Raw genomic sequence first — 20,759 nt, 5'->3', positions numbered from 1 at the left:
ACAGGGCAGGGCCCGGGGGTGGGAGCCCAGAACAGAAACTTGGGGCTTTGGGACTCAGGACCCACCTTCAGGGCCATGGCCTCCTTCCACAGCACCTGAAGACACATGCGTCCCAGCCTGGCCTCCCAGGAGCCATCACTAGAAGGAGCTGCCATCTGAGGGACACAGCCCCACCCGGAGGAGGGCAGTTCCAGGGTGAATAGGGAGGAGCCATGGGGTGAGGGCAAGGCCGTGGGGACAAGATGACGTGGGAAGCAGGGGCTATTGTGAATCCCCTCCCCGCCCCCTCAATTTCGCCCTCACATGTGACTCTTCCTCATGGGGAAGGGAGACTTCAGCCCAGTATGACCCCAAGGAGGAGCGTCTTGAACAAACTGCAGAATAAATTAATGGGTTTGGTTCTTAGGGCTTCCCTGGTGGCTCAGATGGTAAAGACTCTGCCTGCAATGCAAGAGACCAGAGTTCAAACCCTGGGCTTGATCCCCTGGAGAAGGGAATGGCAACGCACTCCAGTATTCTTGCCTGGAGAATTCCATGGACAGAGGAGCCTGGAGAGCTACAATCCATGGTGTCGCAAAGAGCTGGTCACGACTGAGTGACTAACAATTTCACTTACACTTCTTCTCGGCTCTTAAGCTCCAAAGCTACCATTCAGGTGGGAGTCTGGAAAGATCTAAGAGCGGTCCTACCTGAGCAGGATTCTCCTGGTCTGGGAGACTGGTTATCAGCTTCCAAGCTGGGAAGAAGGGATTGGAAATGAACAAGGATGCTGTGTTTGATGCTGAACGGAGCCTTTCAGGGCATCCAGGGAGGGGGTGGGGATGGACGGATGATCACCCCCTTTCAAGGGCAGGAGCTGAAAGAGGAGGCCCCTGCAGGACCCCTGGGAGGGGACAACCCTGAGGATGATCCTAGGACTGGGGTGGAGACAGGGGGCGGAGTGGAGATGACTGAGGGGATCCCAGGGTCCCAGTGGCCCTGAGGCAGACAAATGACCCTTAACGCCCTGCAACAGGAGGGATGAAGCAGCCACCTTCATGAACCACCAGGCTTGGACAGTGAGCCCCTCCGGTAAGCCCACCCTGGGCAATTCTTTTACTAAAGCACCGAGGCATTGCCATCCTCCTGGGAAGTGGGAGCCTAGATTTGGGCCCAATTTGATTCAGTAAAATAGTATAACATGGGATTCCTGCACCCAGACTTGTGGAGGTCAATGCATAGTTGCTTTTATGGATAAAAAATTAATCAGTAGTCATTCTAAGGAAGGAATAGGAAATTTTATTCAAGCCAACCTGACAATTACAACTGGGGACACAGTCTTCCCGAGGAACAGGCATCTATTTAATGGTTTCAGTGCTTTTCTGAGTATGAGAGAATGCAAGAAACTGGATTCATGAATATTTCTCCTGAAAATATTTATGTGAGTTTCAGTTTTGCCAGTTTTCCTGAAGCACAGAGGGCCTCATCCTTATCTTCACCCTGAATTCCTTTCAAGGTGGATTGTAAGTCAGTAACTGCAATTGATAGTGACTTGATTCTTGTTGAACTGGTGGTGGGTAACATTCTTTACTCACAATCTTGTTCCTTTTGGTCTTAATTTCAACCAAAGTTTAGGAGGCATTTTTCACCAATTTGTCTCTGGGTGCTAGGAATACTCATTCCCAGGTCAGTCAAGAATTTTACTGATAGACCACTCAAGTGCTATTTCTCATCTTGTCTTGGTAACAGTGGCCTAATCCCCCAAACCACCTGTCTCAAGAGTCTGTCAAGCTCTAGAAAATGATTCCTTCCTGTTGTTTCTTCCCATATCTAATAAATGTAAGAGTGAGTGAAGTCGCTCAGTCGTGTCCGACTCTTTGCGACCCCATACACAAGTAATTTTTACTTTCCTGGAATTTCTGGTTACTATCAAACACTGCTGTCAATCATAGAGAGAAGCTTTGTCCTTTCTCCCACATCTATAATGTTCTTTCCTTAAGCCTCGATACAAAGATTTTTAAAAATAAAATAAAACTGACATACCCTAATTGATCCAAATTTTCTTACACCTCAGAAAAACTGGGCAGATTTTTGTTCTCACACAAATCACCATCTCTGTGAAGTCTTCCCACAGTCTCCCCACTCCCAACTTTCCCCAGAGCCTGGGGACATGGCCCAGCCCAAGACAGCTAGCAGTTGCACCCCCTAAACTCGTAACTTTCTGACCCCTAGCTCTTAAAAGGCCCCCCCAGCACCTGCATGACTCTATCTAAAGGTGTGTGCCTGAGTGCATGCTCAGCGTGTGGTCGTGTGTGTTTGTGTTCATACATGCCTTGACACCAGGAGCCCTTTAAAGTAACTGGTGGCTGTGAAGTCATTCCAAACCTTCTTCCTCTCCTGCTCTCAGCCAAGCCCAGCGTCTTGCTCCAGCCTCTTGAGCAATCCTGGCTCAGTGAGCAGAGAGCCAGAGAACACACCTGTCCAGCATAGGTCCAGGCCACGTCGGTGGCATAAACCACAGATGCGGGAGAATGCCGAGGCAGACCTGGTGTGGTTCCAGAAGATGCCTTAAGGCAAGACTGAAGGTAGATAAGGGGGTTATTGATGGAGGCTGAGAGGCAGTAGTGGGTGACATAGCAGGCCCAGGTGATGAGCAAGTTGTCCCAGGAGAGGCATAGGTGATACTGGGGCCCAAATAAGTCAACTGTGAGAATGCAGAGGGTCACAGTGAAGCAGAAGCACCAGATGAACATGGGCCAGTTACTTAGGTCCACCGTCCAAGTGCCCACTCTGGCCACCAGGAAGAAGGCCACGCAGATGGAGAGCAGCTTCGGGAAGTGGAGGGAGTAGCCCATGATGGTCAGAGAGCCCAGGCCGGAGGATGGTGAGAAGGAGGATGTGATGGTCCTGCGGGTCACTGTCGGAGGACTGCACTTTGATCCTCTGGAACAGACACCTGAGAAAGATCTAGATCAAGAACAGATCAAGTCAGATGCCTGGAAAAGGCTCAGGGCCCTGTGAGGTCTGAGGCTCAGGATCTGTGGAGCTGGAACCAATGGCTCAGACACTTGAGTAACAGCACAGCAGCTCCAGAATGGTTCTTCCCACGCATCACCCTTGGCCTTGTCAGGAGACTTGTCTTATTCGGAACCACACGGCTGGATTGGGTCTGGCTTCAAACCGTGAACACTTTAAAGATCTCTTTGTGTTTTGTACCATTATCTATGGAGATGCAAGGTAGGATGGTCCTTACCTGAAATCCCAATTCTTCAATGCTGTAAAAGTGAAAGTCGCTCAGTCATGTCTGACTCTTTGAGACCCATGGACTATACAGTCCGTGGAATTCTTCCAGGCCAGAATACTGGAGTGGGTAGCCTTTCCCTTCTTCAGGGAATCTTCCCAACCTAGGGACTGAACCCAGGTCTCCCACATTGCAGGCGGATTCTTTACCAGCTGAGCCACAAAAGGGAAGCCCCCAGGTATACTGGAGTGGGTAGCCTATCCCTTCTCCAGTGGGTCTTCCCAACCCAGGAGTCAAACTGGGGTCTCCTGCATTGCAGGTGGATTCTTTACCAACTGAGCTATGAGGGAAGAATACTTTTAAAAAAGGTTCCTTAGAAAATTTGACCTGAGCAGATAGGAGACACTTCATGGTCTTTATTATTTTACTTAGTGTGAATACTTAAAAGTTCAGTGACAGAAACACTAATGTGTATGATTATAAGGTGCTGGTCTCCCAGTGGGCCCTGCCAGGTGCTGGGGAGGGGCACCAGCTATCAGGGATGCTGGCAAAGTCTTGCTGTCTGTCTGCACATTTGTTCCCAACTTAACCTCCATGAAGTAAGCCTGTGATATATATTTATGGTTAAAGGACAAGTTTGGGTCCATTTAATGGCATAGAGTGAGTTCTTGGGGAAGGAGAGCCATGGAGGTTCCTGCTGTGTGACCCTGGGTAAGACCCGTGCCCTCTCTGGGCCTCAGTTCCCCCACCTGGAAAGCAGCAGCTTTACCTGAGTCTCCCAGCAGCCCCTCCTCCACTCTAATCTGTGAGCCTGGACATGGTGCCCCCATCAGAGCACAGCCTGGATGTGGCTGAGCCCTGCCTGCCCAGCAGTCAGGTATGTGGACTGGAAGATGGTGATCTGGGAAGGATACGGCTGGGACAAAGGAAGGCAGAGGAGGTGCAAGAAGGGCAGAGAAGGAGGAAGCTAGTAGGAAAGACACTCAGAGTGACAAGGAAGTTGCGGCTCTGTGAGGGGACCTGTCACACGGTGCACCCAGCCATGCCAGCTACCCCTTCCCTTCCCCTCCCCCTCACAGAGGACCCAGAAGGCCCTGCCCCACTCTGGACATCAGCACATGCAAGCTTGATTTGCTCCAGATCAGAGACCAGTTTGTACTGGAGGTGGCTCATAGGTGTGTTAGGTTTTCCTTCACAGTATATAGAGTATCATTTCTTCACTAAGTGTTTGGCAGCTGCAGTGTTTTAATTTCACACGAAAATCTACATTTCCAGCTCCTTATGAAGCCTCAGGAGATCTGGTGTCGCTGGGCTGGGTGCCCTCAGGAAGGCAAGTGAATGGAGCTGAGCAGCTGCTATGCCATTTATATTGTTTTCCATTCTCATCTCTGTTTAATATTTTCTCTGTTTTCTTATGTATAACTGACATCAAGCAGGACCGTGATCATCTCCCATGTGCCCCTTTCCCCTCTTGGGTGTGGCCAGGCTTCCTGCCTGCTCACAGGAGTGTCCACCCCCCCTACCCAGGGATCATCCAGGTCCTCAACCTTATGGACAGCCTTCAACACATTCCACAGGCTCTGAAATCATATGTAGACATGTGTGTACATACATGTACATGTGTCTGTAGGGCATATTTGTGTTTTTTTTTTCCTGTTTTATAAACATGAGATTTTGTCATCACACAACATCTTGCTTTTCTACCACCCCGACAGCTGCAGCTGGTCCTCTGCAGGGTCCTTCATCCTCTCCACCCCCTTTACTTATTTCCTTCCCTCCTGGCTCCTATGAGTGTTTGGACTGACCCACTTGTCCAGGTCAGTGGATCCTCCCCTGTGAGTCTCAGACACAGGAGGACCCAGGATATGACAAGGGGTCTTGGAATCTGTGTGACTAACATGCTCTAGAACAGGAGGTCAGAATCCATTTCTGGAAACTTAGAGAAAGATATGACAAAGACTCCATTTTTCACTTCTGGTGTTCATCTTGGTTTCCTTTACCTATATCAAAAAAAAGTATTACTATTTTGATTGCTTAAAACAACAGAAATTTATGTCCCATAGTTCTGGAGGCCAGAAACCTAAAGCCAAGTTGTCAGCAGGGCTGTGCTGTCTCTGATGCTCCAGGAGGGTCATTCTTTTGTTCTTTTAGCTTCTGCAGGGCCCTTAGCTTGCGCTTCTCCGGTGTCTCAGATAGTAGAGTCCTCCTGCAATGTGGGAGACCTGGGTTCGATCCCTGGCTTGGGAAGATCCCCTGGAGAAGGGAACAGCTATCCACTCCAGTATTCTGGCCTGAGAATTCTATGGACAGAGGAGCCTGGCAGGCTACAGTCCACAGCTGGACAGGACTGGGCGACTTTCACTTTCACTGCCTTGTGGCACTAGTGGTAAAGAACCAGCCTGCCTGTGCAGGGGACATGAGAGAGCTGAGTTCAGTTCCTGGGCCAGGAAGATCCCTTCTAGAAGGGCACAGAAACACACTCCAGTATTCTTGCCTGGAGAATTCCATGGACAGAGGAGCCTGGCAGGCTATGGCCCATAGGGTTGCAAAGAGTCAGACACGACTGAAGCAACTTTGCATGCACACTTGCACAAAGGGAAAACAGGAGAAAAGAGAGTTATCGGAGTGGGGTGGGCAAGGCTGCTCTCTTTGGTGGGTGGAGATCAGGATGCTCGATGGGTGTGACATTTAAGAAGATACTGAATGAAATGAACAAGTTCTATGATGACGACTCCCTAGTTCTTGCCTCCAGAGCTGATCTCTCTTGGGATCCACAGTCACACCCAACTGCCTCCTGATCTCTTCCTCCGGATGTTTCAGGACACATCACACTCAACATGTCCAGTCCCACCTCTTCAATCCCCCACCCCCAACATACACTGATCCTCCCTCATCTTTCCCATCTCAGTCAATGGCACCACATTCACAGATGCTCTTCCCAAAAATACTCGTGAACCCACCTACTCTTCTTCATCTCTGGAGCTACCTTCTTCATCTCCAGATCCATCCATCCCCTCACCTGCAGCTTCTAGTTGATTCCTCTATTTCCATTCTTCCCTCAATGTCTGCTTGGACTGAACTCAAGCTAGAACACCTTTGAAGGCTTTTCTTCACTCTCTTGGGATGAAACACAAACTCTAAAACATCACCTCCAAAGCCCTGCAAGCTCAGACCCCTTTCTACCTCTCCAGCCTCCTCACCTCCCTCCTTCCAGCCACTGAGAACGTCTTCCAGTTCCTCTTGGTCATCTCAGGGCCTTTCCCCTGGCATGTCTACACACCCCCAACCCTGAACTGAGACCAGAGCTCAGCCTGGCACACAGTAGTCCTGTGCTTAGTCAATGCCAGTCTAAGCCTCAGTTTCCTCATCCAGGGAATGGAGATAACCGCACCTGCTTTTGGACATGACAAATCCTAATTACATCCTGCAAAGAATATCACTGACAACTTAAGCAGAGAACAACTGTCCTAGAAGCCTGGTGGGTAGCTTGGAGAATTATTGGGGAGAAACCAGGCTTAGACCAGGCTCAGATGAGGAAGGAGGGGTGCTGGGCAGCCACAGCCTAGGGAAGTTGGTCCAGGCACTGTGGCCACTGGAAGCAGACAGCAGATGCTACTGCAGGCCCTGCAGAAGGAATTCTGATCTGACTTGTGTCTGTGTGTCACCTACTACTTATATGTGTGTCCAGACACCACTTGGGGGCAAGTCAACTATTTATCTGGCCTCTTAAGTTTCTTGTGTGTCTGAGGCCTAGTCTCTCACCAAGACTTACATGATGAGGACATCTTTAAGTACTGTCTCAGGTTCTCAGTTGTCCCTCCCTGGAGACATCCTTCATGCAAGGACTTGGGGTTGTTAGGAGGAATACATGAGATAAAACATGTCTAGTAATTCTCAAACATTTCCCCTAAAGGCAGAAGAGTTGGAATGTATTTTGATTGGGAGGTCTAGCCTAGAGTCTGATCCTGTAAGCTTCTGTAATATTCATTCAACAAACACCTCAATGTGCTATGCTCTCTTCTCAGCATTGATAATACTTTAATAGACTCACCCAGCAGTAAGTGCCCTCCTCAGGGGGACGGGGCAGGTCAGTGCAGAATGAGGGTGGACGGGGCAGAATCCCAGCCTGGAGGATGCTGCTGCCATACTTGCCACAAGCAGCGTGGGGCCGTGGATAGACAGCCGGCCTGGGGACAGGGCATCTGGTCCTGACTCTGATTCTGCCACACACAGGGTGACTCTGGACAAGTGCTGCCCTCCCTGGGGTCCAGCTGCTCCTCCTCTATGACGAGAGTGTTGGACTAAGCAGAGGACCTTTATACTCTCTTTTGAGCTCCACAGTGAGGGGGCTGGACCAGCCTTGGAATTGTGACAAATGACACTAAACTGCCAACAGGAGGGATGGAGCAGCCACCCTCATGAAACATGAGGCTTGGACAGTGAGCCCCTCAGGTGAACCCACTCTGGGCATTTCTTTTACTAAAGCAGAAAGGCATTTCCATCATCCTGGGAAGTGAGATCCCAGGGCTATGTTCAATTTGATTCAGGAAAATATTGGCTCATGAGTTTCCTGCGCTTAACTTGTAGAGGTAAACACATACTTTCTTTCATGGATGAAAAAATAATAGTCAATCTATTAGAAAAATAGATGGAAATTTTATTTCAAGCCAACCTGAAGATTGCAACTGGGGAGAGAGTTCTCTCTGTCTGTTCCGAGGATATAAGAGGGGGAGGAGAGTACCTATATGACTTGGGGGAAGGGGGACATGGCAACCAGCACACAGCTTGGTAGAAGGTTACTTCACTCAGGAGGAACAGATATTTTGGTTAATGCCTTTAGTGCTTTTCTAAGTATGGCAAGATGCGAGAGACTGGGCTCCTGAAAATTTTTCCTGGAGATATCTACATATCTGAGGGCCGGTTCTGTCAGTTTTCTCAGGATACTGAGTGCCTCAGGCTGATCTGAATTCCTTCCAGGATTGATTTTAAGTCAAGGACTGCGGTGGTTAATGACTTGATTCTTGTAGAACTGGGTGGTGGGCAACATTTTTATATCACAATCCTTTGCCTTTTGGTCTTAATTTCAACCAAGGTTTGGGAGGCATTCATAACCGGTTTGTCCCAGGACACCAGGAATGCATTCCCAGGTCAGGAGAAGATTTTGTTGGTGGGCCTCACCTAGTCCTGTTAATAGTAACCTCAATCCTCTGGACCACCGGTTTTACTAGTTTGTCAGATTCCAGCAAATATTTCCCTCCTGTTGCTTCTTCCCCTCTCCAGAGTCATACTGTTACAACAATGGATCTTACAGTGCTATACTTCAAGTCAATCATTTCAAGTCATCATTATTTCTATCTGAGGCTCAATCACATATTTTTTTAAAGCAGGAAGCAATTATCTTAGGAAAAGCACAGAACACAAATAATATGGCCTATGACATTAACCCAGTCATAAGTAAGTAGGGATGTCTTCTAAGGAGTTTCATGATTGGGGCCTGAGGAAGAAAATTTGTCTTTACGGTGGAGCAAGTAGCTTTGCCCTTGAGGAGCTCAGGTTAACACATAATGCAGATAGAGGCACACTGCACACCAGAGGACAGAGAGGAGGCTCGAAGAGCAAAGTAAAAATTTTGTCTAAATTTTTCTTGTCTTGCCTTAAAATATGGAAATTACTACATCTTACCATTTTTTTGCCATGGGGATCACCTCCTGTGAGCCCTCCCCATCCACCTTATCTGCCTGTGGGTGAACATCACATGCTTCATCCCAGGACAGGAGTGAGGGGCAGCAGTGGGGGGCCTTCCCTGCCCACCCCCACAGCTCTGCTTGCCTGGCCCCTCTGGTCCTGGTGACGCCAGGATGCTGGGTTCTGTGGGTTTGTGGTTGGGAACAGGAGACTTTGGGACCGTCACAGCCACCAGTTACTGCAGAGAGCTGCTGGTCTCAGTGTGCTCATGCCCAGGAACACACACACTGAGAGTGCACACAGGCACACCCCTTTATAGAGGGGTCTCCAGGTGCTAACATGGCCCCTTTAAGAGCTAGGGGGCAGAATGCTGGGCGTCGGGGTGGGACCCAGCCGCTAGATCTCCAGCACTGAGCCAAGCCCTTAGGTTCTGGCTAATATGGAAACTGGGAGGCAGTGGGACAGGTGTACAGAGATGGTGGTTTGGGTGAGAATGGGAGTCTGCTTATTTGCTTCAGAACTCTAGGCAAGTTTGGGTTAAGTAGATTGTTGATTTTGTGGTTTTTGTTTTTGCTTTTATCTTTCTATTTAGGTTGTTTAAAAAGACATTATGGATGAGGGAGAAGGAACAAGGCTTCTCTCTATGATTCAGAGCAGGGACTGATGGGACCCAGAAACTCCAGGGAATTCTTTAAATTTATATACATTTATGTAGATCACGTTATATATGAGTCCCAGAGAAGCAAGTAGGAGCAGCAGAAAGCAACTGGCACACGGAAACTTGCTTCTGTAACATAGTCAGGCATTGGAATTACGTTTACTGTTGTAGCAATAATATCCACCCACCCAACCCACCTGCCAATTGAAAAAGGGTTGAAAGACACTTCCCTTTAAGAATAAGATCACATAGTAATTTGGCCCTTGATCAAAAAGAAAAGAAACAAATAAAAACAGAAAAATTACACAGGCTGAAGAAGAACTAAAGAGCCTCTTGATGAAAGTGAAAGAGGAGAGTGAAAAAGTTGGCTTAAAGCTCAACATTCAGAAAACAAGATCATGGCATCTGGTCCCATCACTTCAGGGCAAATAGATGGGGAAACAGTGGAAATAATGGCTGGCTTTGTTTTTCTGGGCTCCAAAATCACTGCAGATGGTGACTGCAGCCATGAAATTAAAAGACACTTTTCCTTGGAAGGAAAGTTATGACCAACCTAGACAGCATATTAAAGAGCAGAGACATTACTTTGCCAACAAAGGTCTGTCTAGTCAAGGCTATGATTTTTCCAGTGGTCATGTATGGATGTGAGAGTTGGACTATAAAGAAAGCTGAGTGCCGAAGAATTGATGCTTTTGAACTGTGGTGTTGGAGGAGACCCTTGAGAGTCTCTTGGACTGCAAGGAGATCCAACCAGTTAGTCTTAAAGGAGATCAGTCCTGAATATTCATTGGAAGGACTGATGTTGAAGCTGAAACTCCAATACTTGGGCCACCTGATGCGAAGAGCTGACTCATTGGAAAAGACCCTGATGCTGGGAAAGATTGAGGGGAGGAGGAGAAGGGGAAAACAGAGGATAAGATGGTTGGATGGCATCACCGACTCAATGGACATGGGTTTGGGTAGACTCGGGAGTTGGTGATGGACAGGGAGGACTGGTGTGCTGCGGTTCATGGGGTCACAAAGAGACGGACATGACTGAGCGACTGAACTGAACTGAACTGAACTGAGTGTGCAATAGAGTATTTCCTGTCATATCAGTAAACAGGATGTCACAGTCTTCCAGCCCTCTAAACGTGAATTTCTGAGCCCAGGAAGAACAATGCCTGCTAGCCAGCAGCTACTGAGTTGGCAACATGAGCTGCTGCCACTCCCTACCATGAACGAGGAACTAAGGATGTGAATAATCAAATCTCTGGATGCTGGCCCCAGACAGCTGAGATGTAAATGAGAGGAATGATTTTAGTAAGCTCAGACTCTTGCATCTTCTCACAGAAAAGCGTTAACTTCTTTACCTTGAGAGATCTGGCTTTCCTTAATTAACAATAATCCTTTGATGTTTAGACTACCTGCTCCTTGTTATAAGCTTAAATATAACCTGACTCCTGCCCACCTCCCAACCCAGCCTCCTCAAAACATGTCTCTCAGGGTCACTTGAGATGCTGGCTGCCGGGCTTGAAGTCCTAAAATCTCCCATCAAATACAACATAACTCTCATCTTCTAGGTTGTGACTACTTTTTAAAGTTGATACTAGCTAACATCAGCTTTAAGTGGCTATTTGTCTTTAAGTGGCAAGGTCCACGTTCTTCTGCCTGCAGAGGCAGGATATGCAGTTTTTAGCTCTGAGGCTGAGTTACATCCCTGCCCCTCTGAAATACATCAGAGGTTGTCTTCAAGAAACTGCAGTTCTTTTCCAGCTCAATTTTTGACTCCCCATAGTGTGTGTGGGAATGGAAGCCATCTACCTCTTGCTAGCTTTAAGATGAGGTCTAGGCAGAGGGTTTTAGTGAGCCCACAAAAATTCTGGGGCCAATCTCAGGTGAGACTGAGCAACAGGCAGGGCCTCTGGATCCAGGGTCTCTGCTTTAAGCTTGCAATTCACTGAAAACTATTGACCTCTGGAGTTTTTTCTTTTAACTTAAAGGGGAAGTGCACTGTACAAGGCCCTGTCCTGAGAGAAAGGGGGTCAAATCCTTAGCTAGCTCCATATACACCAAACACACACACAGCAACTAAGGCACTATCAGGGAGACAGGCATCCTTTGGCAATGAGGCCCCTCCAGAGGCCCAAGGTGCGAACAGCTGCACGAAGGGCTGTGTGCTGTGGAGTCAGCACCTTAGGAGGTGGGGAGGGGTGGTGGGCAGAAAAGGAAGGAGTCTCAGGTCCTGACAGTGAAGGAGGAAACAGACAGAATAGGCTCCATCTTGAAAGCAGCACTCCATCTTGGGCCGGACTGTGGGCTTTGAGCCCAGTATCTATCGAAACAACATACCAACTGGAAAACCAGACCCCACCCCACCCCTCCACCCGCCATGGAAGAGCCCCAGGGCTCGTACCTAGACTCTCCCAATAGAATCATAAATTCTATTATGCTTACTGGGCTATAACCACAGGCCTATTGATAATTGTCCACTGTTAACTACCCAGGCCTATGGCATATGAATCATGGGTTATCTTTGTATCTTTCTTTTCCTTTGTTCAGACTAGTTTCAAGGAATTTGGGGAGGTGGGATTGGGCATGTACACTTAGGGTATGTAGAGTTTTCACAAAAATTGGTCCAGGTCCTTGAGTAAGAGGAGACTCTGCCTTGGGCCCGCCGGTGTAATAAACTGCACTCCACTACCTGCATTGTCCTTCTGAGTGAGTTTGTTTCCTGGAATGCGTGGCTATGACAATAGATCAGAAGAAGGAAAATGTCCTGGTCAGGACAGAGGAGATGAGAAAACCAAGAATAACTGAAAGAGGGCCAAAAAGCAGAAAATGTAGGAAAGATGAGAGAAGCAAGAGAAAGAGATAAAACAGAATGTGGGCAAACACACAAGACAGGAAGGAGACAGAGAAGAAGGAGGGAGAGAAACGGGAAAGAGAGTGAGATGCGCGGGGAAGGGCGGGAGGAGGGAGAGCGCCAGGAAGAGGGCACCAGAGGACGGCAGAGCTCAGTAAGAAGAGGGAATCCAGAGCCCCTGGGTAGAGCCTCGGTCACTGACCACAGTCAAGATCACCAGGTCGGCCACATAAATCAGCAGGTTGACGGCTGTCAGGATGGCCACAGCCAGTCGTTGGTCCCAGACGCACAGGTAGGAGGTGGGCTCATCAATGCAGCTCAACTCGCTGGACCGCTGGGGCTGCCCACCGAAATCCCCGTTGAACTGGTAGAGAGGCCAGAGGACCAGAGCCGTGGTGTAGAGGAGGACGGCGAGCACAGACTGCCCGAACCCCAAACAGGAGTAGGGCAGACTCTCGTCACAGTCACACCGGTGCCGCAGCATAGCCACAGCCCCCAGGATGAAGCAGATGCAGTATACGGCCACACACCACACCAGGGCCGGCTGGCGCTCGCTCGGGTAGGTGTTGCTGAGGAAGGCGAAGATGACACACGCCACAAAGATCTCCAGCCTCTTGAGCAGGCCTAGCAAAGAGCAGGAGGACTCACCAGTCCGGGCACAGGTCCAGACCACTTCGACAGCATAAGTCACAGAAGCGATGCAGGAGAATGCAGTGGCAGCAATAACATGGTGTCGGGGGGAGCCATCGGGAAAAATCTGAAGGTGGATGATGGGGTAAATGATGGCGGCCGAGAGGCAGAAAAGGGCGCAGTAGCAGGCAGAGGTGATGAGAAAGCGGTCCCAGGAGAAGTGAAGTTTATCCTGGAGTCCACATAACTCAGCTATGAGGGTAAGGAGGGTCACGGCGAAGCAGAAGCACCAGACAAACATGGACCAGTTACTTATGTCCACACTCCAGGTGCTCTCCCTGGTCACCAGGAAGAAGGCCATACAGGTGGAGAGCAGCTGCAGGAAGTGGAGGAGGTAGCTCTTGTTGGTCACAGAGTCCAAGCCTGAGGACAGTGACGTGGATGACATGATGGTCATGTGGGTCTCCGTCAACGGAATGGCCGTGGTCCTTGCAAAGAACTCACCAGGTAAAGATCCAGCTCTGGAAGTGGATTAAGTCAGACGCCTAGAAAAGGCTCAGGGCCCTGTGACAGCTGAGGCTCAGCATCTGTGGAGTTTGAACCAATGGTTCAGACACCTGGGTAACCGCACAGCTGTTCCAGAATGGTTCTCCCCACCCACCACCCTTGGCCTTGTCAGACTTGACTTATCCCAACCTCACAGCTGGGCTGGATCTGGCGTCAGCCCATAAACATTAATTATCTCTTTCAGCTTTTGCCATTACTCTCAGAGACACAAAGTAGAATTTTCCTTATCTGTAACTCCAATCTCCAAGGCTCTGAAAATTATAAAAGTTTTTAAAAATTTATTTCATAAGAATATGTGGCCTGAATGGACATGAGACAATTTATGGTCTTTATTTCACTTGGTGCAAAAGTTCAAAAGTTCAGTTGCAAAAACACTAGCATATTTGACTGGGTCTTCCCAGCTGGAGCTATGGTAAAGAATCTGCTTGCCAGCGCAGGAGATGGAGGAGACATGGGTTGATCCCTGGGTAGGGAAGAGTCCCTGGAGTAGGAAATGGCAGCCCACTCCAGTATTCTTACCTGGAGAATCCCGTGGATGGAGGAGCCTGTTGGGCTGCAGTCCATGAGGCTGCAGAGTTGGGGATGACCGAGCACTCACAGAGAACCGAATGTGTTTGATTAGTAACTGCTTTCAGACCCCAGTAGGGTTTTACCTCCTATAAAGTAGATGCACCATGTCACCTGTCTGAAAAACTCTGACTCTGGAGCAGATCTGACCTCAAAGTTTTCAGAACAGTGATTGTATAAATACATTGTCCTCCTAATCATCTGACAAAGTGAAAATTAGGCCCAGGGAACCAAGTGCCTCAAATAATATTCCATGGATAGGAGCGAGGACCCAGATAAAAACACCAAAGCTGGAAGCCTGAACACTTTGCTTTACAGCCCACTTGGCACCAGGGCCCATGGGTGGGAGCAAAGGAAAAGAGCTTGGAGTTCTGGGACCCAGGACATGCCTTCAGGGCCACGGCCTCCTTCCACAGCAACCTGAAGACATATGTGTCCCGACCTGTCCTCCCTGGAGCATCACTAGAAGGAGCTGCCATCTGAGGGGACTCAGCCCCACCTGGAGGAGGGCAGCTCCAGGGGTGAACAGGGAGGAGCCCTGGGGTGAGAGCAAGGCCGTGGGGATGAGATGACATGGGAAGTAAGGGCTGTTCTGAAGCCCCTCCCCCAGTTTTGCCTTCACATGTGACTTTCCCATTGGGGAAGGGAGAGCCCAACCCAGCATGACTCCAACACGGAGTATCATGGGGGAACCGCAGAATAAATTAACATAATGTTTGGTTTTTAAAGGGCTTCCCTGATAGCTCAGTTGGTAAAGAATCTGCCTGCAATGTAGGAGACCCCAGTTAGACCCCAGTTTAATTCCTGGGTGGGGAAGATGTGCTTCTTGGGGTTCCCTTGTGGCTTAGCTGGTATAGAATCAGCCTGCAATTCGGGAGACCTGGGTTCGGTCCCTGATTGAAGCTGCCATCCCACTGTGAGTCTGGGAAGATCTAGGACCAGTCCTACCTGAGTGAAGATTTTAGGCCTGTGAGACTGGTTCAGCTGTGTTATTCTTAGTCGTATCTGACTCTTTTTGGCCCCATGGACGGTATCCCTCCAGACTCCTCTGTCCATGGAATTTCCCAGGCAAGAATACGGGAGTGGGTTGCCATTTCCTTCTCCAGGGGATCTTCCCAAACAAGGGATCAAACCTGCGTCTCTTGCTCTGGCAAGCGGATTCTTTACCACTTAGTCACCTGGGAAGCCCCAACCCCACCCTCAGCTCCCAGTTAGCAACTTCCAAGCTGGGAAGAAGAGACTGGAAATGAACAAGGATTCTGTGTCTGATTATGATGTGGAGCCTTTCAGGGTATCCAGGGAGGGGATGGAATTGGACAGATGATCTGGCCCTTTTTAAGGATAGGAGCTGAAAGAGGAGGCACTGAATGGACCCCTGGGAGGGGACAACCCTGAGGATGTGCTTGGGACTGGGGTGGGGTTGGGAGTGGCAGACTGGAGATGACTGGGGGGTGAATCCCAGGGTCCCAGTGGCCCTGAGGCAGCCCAGTAGGGGTCTTCTGACCCAGAAGAGATGCAGGCATGGAGACAACCTTCCCATGGAAGAGGGGCCTGGACTGGAACTGAGACAGGAGAACAGGGGCGTGAAGGGGTTTCAAGGCTGTGACAGGGACATGTGGCCAGAGTGGCAGGGACCCTGGAGACCATGGAATTGCCCAGGTCACCTGCCCAAGACAGTCCCGCCAGCCAGGGCTGCAGTCCTGCTCACTCAGGGGCTCCTCCAGGGTCCAGTGTCGGGGGAGTGAGGCCCCTCCCAGCCCGCCCCCTCCTCAGGGACAGCTGCCCTGCTTCCAAGGGACTATTTGCTGAGAGGCCCCCAGGGCGGAAGGGCCAGGACCCTGAGCCCCAGCCAGCTTCCTGCCATCAGGGGATTATTATATCACCTTTGCTGATAATAAACCCAGGACAAGGTGAGGCGGAAAGAGAAACACAGAGCAAACCTGAGAACCTCCCTGGCCTCACAAAGCTCCTTGAGCCCCAATTGCCAGTGGAGCCCTGGAGCCTGCGGGCCTCCCAGTGGGCACTGCCAGGGTGGGGAGGGGCACTGGGGTGAGGGAAGCTGGAGGATCACACTGTCCCTTAATTTTTCCCAACTGACTACCAAAATGACCCTATGATTCATACTTAAGAGTAAATGACAACTTTGTGTCCATTTAATGTCACAGTCATGAAATTAAAAGACACTTGCTCCTTGGAAGGAAAGCTATGACAAACCTAGACAGTGTATTAAAAAGCAGAGACATTACTTTGCTGACAAAGGTCTGTATATCAAAGCTATGGCTTTTCCAGTAGTCATGTACGGATGTGAGAGTTGGACCATAAAGAAAGCTGAGCACCGAAGAACCGATGCTTTCAAACTGTGGTGCTGCAGAAAACTCTTGAGAGTCCCCTGGACAGCAAGGAGATCAAAACAGTCAATCCTAAAGGAAATCAACCTGAATATTCATTGGAAGGACTGATATTGAAGCTGAAGCTCCAGTACTTTGGCCATCCGATGCATAGAGCCAACTCACTGGAAAAGACTGTGATGCTGAGAAATATTGAGGGCAGTAGAAGGGGATGACAGAGGATGAAATGGTTGGATGGCATCGCTGACTCAATGGATATGAGTCTGAGCAAATTCTGGGAAATTGTGATGGACAGGGAAGCCTGGCATCCTACAGTTCATGGGGTCACAAAGAGTTAGACATGACTTAGTCACTGAACAACAACAGCATGTTTGGTTGCTGTACAACACTTTAATTTCACTTGAAAATGTAGATTTCTACCTCCTTTAGAAGACTCAAAAGATCTGGTGTCACTAGGCTGCGTTCCCTTGGTGATACGGTTGGGTGGCTGGAGCTGAGCAGCTATTACATGATCTATGTTGCTTTCCATTCTCATCTCTGTTTAGTTTTCTATATTTTTCTTATTCTCAGGTGTCATTGACATAAAGCAGGTCTATAATTATCTCTCATGTTCCAGTTTCCCTTCTTGGGCTTGGCCAGGCTTCTGCCTACTCACAGGAGTGTCCACTCCTCCATCCAGGGAGCATCCATGTCCTCAACCTCATATACAGCCTTCAGCACATTTCACATACTCTGAAATCATATATAGATATGTGTGTACGTACATGCACACACGTTTGTATGGGGTACCTGTAGATTTTTTCCTACTTTATAAACATGAGCTTATGTCATGCACAGGGCATCTTGCTTTTCCAGCTGTTGGTTGTCTCCAAGGACCTTAGTCCTCTCCATCCACATTACTTATTTTCTTCCCTCGTGCCTCCTGGGCGTTTCCACTGACCCCCCTTCTCTAGATCACTGGATCCTCCCCTGTGAGTCTCAGACACTAGGGGACCCAGGATATGACAGCGGGTCCTGGGATCCTTATAACCACCATATGGGGCAAGCTTTTCTGGAAACTTTAAAAAATATGACAAGGATTATATTTTTAATTTCTGTTATCTGGGATATAGAAAGAAATTTTGCAACTTAATAATAAGTAGGCAAACAACCCCCCAAAATGGGCCAAACTTCCTAAGAAGTTTTAGTGTATCTTACTGATTTAAATGGGAGAATTTTTTTAATCTTTCTTCATATATTATAGAATTCTAACAACAAAGTTTTCATTTGGTATTTTATCCTCTATACAAATTTAAGCCTTGCCTCTGGGATCTGGGTCTACGAGAATGGTTACTGTTTCACAAAAATGAAAATTAATATAAGAGATAAATGTTTAGATGCACTAAATTCACCTAATCACCAATTGTGCTCTTTTGGAAAAGTGTATAAATTGTGTCAACTGATAGTTGTGCTGTGTTGGAAAAATGAGAGTTCACATAAGAAATAAGTCATGGAGTTTAAAAGGCATAGCTTGATTGTAAAAATAGGCTGAAATATTTTATAAAGACTGATACCTAAATGGTAGGTAAACACATTTTAAAAATATTGAAACTCATTAATAGTGAGGAAAATGCAAGGTATAACCTCAATGAGATATCACTACACACCTTAACAAATGCAATGATTATTTTTTAAGAAACAGTGAGCAGTAAGACAGAAAACACAAGTCATTGTCAACTGAAGAGGATCTAAACTATCACAAGGAGGAGTTTTATCTTTTAAAAGAAGTGTGAGATTTTTGAGAAGGGTAATGATACAATTTTAAATAAAGTTTCAGTGGACCTCTTTGGTGTTGCAGTGGTTAAGACTCTGTGCTTCCAATGCACAGGGCACAGGTTCAATCCCCGGTCAAGCAACGAGATTCCACATGTGGCATGGTCCTGACAATTAAAAAATAATAATAAATAAATTAAACTGGCATACTGTAACTGTTTAAAATTAATAAAAATAAAGTTTCAAGAAGATTAATCTAACACATTTATAGAATGGCTAATTTAATAAAATGATGTAACATGAAAAAAATCTAATAAAAACATAGTATTTCTTTTAAAAGAAGGTAAGTATTGAAGTCGTTAAAAATCTGATGATGTAAGATAAATAAGCAAATGTGATTGACCATTTGACATGTTTAAAAAGTTGGAACCAAACTTATCTTGCAGAATCTCCAGGAGTTTGTTCTATTGTTTGAATATTTTTACAGGACCTTCCCCTTAATACATTCTAACTTAGTATAAAACAATAGTTGTAGACAATTCGCTGGAATATTATCACATAATAAAAGACAATAATGCCTTAGTCTTTCTATAATTCACTCATTTTAACTCTTCACTATCTGACTATTCCAGATGTTCAAGCTGAATTTAGAAAAGGCTAACGCTAAAGACTTTGACTGTGTGGATCACAACAAACTGTGGAAAATTCTTAAAGAGATGGGAATACCAGACCACCTGTCCTGCTTCCTGAGAAATCTGTATGCAGGTCAAAAAGCAACAGTTAGAACTGGACATGGAACACCAGACTGGTTCTAAATTGGGAAAGGAGTACATCAAAGCTGTATATTGTCACCTTGCTTATTTAACTTTTATGCAGAATACATCATGCGAAATGCCAGGCTGGATGAAGCACAAGCTGGAATCAAGATTCCCGGGAGAAATATCAATAACCTCAGATATACAGATGACACCACCCTTATGGCCGAAAGTGAAGAAGAACTAAAAGCCTCTTGATGAAAGTGAAAGAGAAGAGTGAAAAAGCTGGCTTAAAACTCAGCATTCAAAAAGTTAAGATCATGACATCTGGTCCCATCACTTCATGGCAAATAGATGGGGAAACAATGGAAACAGTGGCTGACTTTATTTTGGGGGGCTCCAAAATCACTGCAGATGTTGACTGCAGCCATAAAATTAAAAGATGCTTGTTTCTTGAAAGGAAAGCTATGACCAACCTAGACAGCACATTAAAAAGCAGAGACATTACTTTGCCAACAAAGGTCCGTCTAGTCAAAGCTATGGTTTTTCCAGTAGTTGTGTATGGATGTGAGATTTGGACCACAAAGCTGAGCGCCAGAGAATTGATGCTTTTGAACTGTGGTGTTGGAGAAGATTCCTAGGAGTCCCTTGGACTGCAAGGAGATCAAACCAGTCAATCCTAAAGGAAATCTCTCCTGAATATTCATTGGAAGGACTGATGCTGAGGCTGAAGTTTCAATACTTTGGCCACCTGATGAGGAGAACTGACTCCTTGGCAAAGACTCTGATGCTGGGAAAGGTTGAAGGCAGGAGAAGGGAACAACAGAAGATAAGATGGTTGGATGGCATCACTGACTTGATGGTCGTGAATTTGAGCAAGCTCCGGGAGTTGGTGATGGACAGGGAGGCCTGGTATGCTGCAGTCCATGGGGTCGCAAAGAGTCAGATGCTACTGAACGACTGAACTGAACTGAAGCTGGCTCCTTAGTTTTGCAAAGTTAATTTTTTGTGTTTGGCAAGACATTCTCAATGAAGGAAGCAGTGCATTGATTCGCTGGCCCAGCCTCCTTCACCTGGGTCATGTCTGTCCTGCCACTGCAGCTGGACCATTAGCACAAACTCCAACACTAAACTTAAACTCCAGGCCCCATTGTCTGGCACTGGTCATACCCCTGGATCTTTGGACAATGTCAAATTACTATAAAAGTTTGTAAACGTTCATTCACTGTGTGTACTTATCTCATTGTGAACCAGGAACAGTTTGCAACTGGTACTACTCCACAAACTGCATTTTGAGGAGCACTGTACAGAGCTCTCTCTCTCTGGGAAATGATGGATGAGCCCCAGGCTGGAGTATAATGTAGAGAGATGAACTAAAGTTCTAAAGAGATCCCTCCACTAAGGAATTCTCTGATGCTGTGCTTTGGAAAGGCGACATGCTGGGGAAATTAAATGCTCAGAGAAGGTACCAGATCTTTCTGAACCTACTTCTTCTGATGCCAAGAAAGACCACTGCCCCAGACGGGCAATCTGGAGAGATCTCAAGTCCATGTTCCCTCACATACTCAGTTTGGTTTAGGAACACTGGTAGAGCCTACTTCTAAGGAGTTAGGCGGGAACCACCCAGTTAGGCGGGAACCACGCGGGAACCACGCGGGAACCACTCTTTAATATTTTCTGCGTGTAAATCCCTTTGACTCTATGATTGTCCCAGGAATATGAATTCACATAC

At 47.5% G+C, this 20,759-nt stretch overlaps 2 protein-coding genes across 2 annotated transcripts; both read right to left on the bottom strand.

Annotated features, from left to right (window-relative positions):
* Positions 1–1,298: 1,298 nt before the first annotated feature.
* On the bottom strand, positions 1,299–6,227 carry LOC132658147 (myeloid-associated differentiation marker-like). Its single transcript, XM_060401956.1, has 2 exons — positions 6,181–6,227; positions 1,299–2,922 (listed from the first exon to the last, which is right to left on the bottom strand). Exons 1-2 carry the CDS (start codon positions 6,225–6,227, stop codon positions 2,208–2,210), a joined length of 762 nt encoding a protein of 253 aa, XP_060257939.1. The 3' UTR covers positions 1,299–2,207.
* A 3,239-nt stretch (positions 6,228–9,466) lies between these two features.
* LOC101118056 (myeloid-associated differentiation marker-like) lies at positions 9,467–13,617 on the bottom strand. Its single transcript, XM_012098449.5, has one exon. The coding sequence runs from the start codon at positions 13,493–13,495 to the stop codon at positions 12,560–12,562; it is 936 nt and encodes a 311-aa protein (XP_011953839.3). The 5' UTR covers positions 13,496–13,617; the 3' UTR covers positions 9,467–12,559.
* Between the last annotated feature and the right edge of the window lie 7,142 nt (positions 13,618–20,759).

Source organism: Ovis aries, chromosome 18 (genome assembly GCF_016772045.2).
Source record: "Ovis aries strain OAR_USU_Benz2616 breed Rambouillet chromosome 18, ARS-UI_Ramb_v3.0, whole genome shotgun sequence".
In the NCBI taxonomy this organism is placed as follows: Eukaryota; Metazoa; Chordata; class Mammalia; order Artiodactyla; family Bovidae; genus Ovis; species Ovis aries.
Note: the sequence above shows the minus strand (reverse complement) of the source record. Positions and strands in the feature narration are given on the sequence as shown.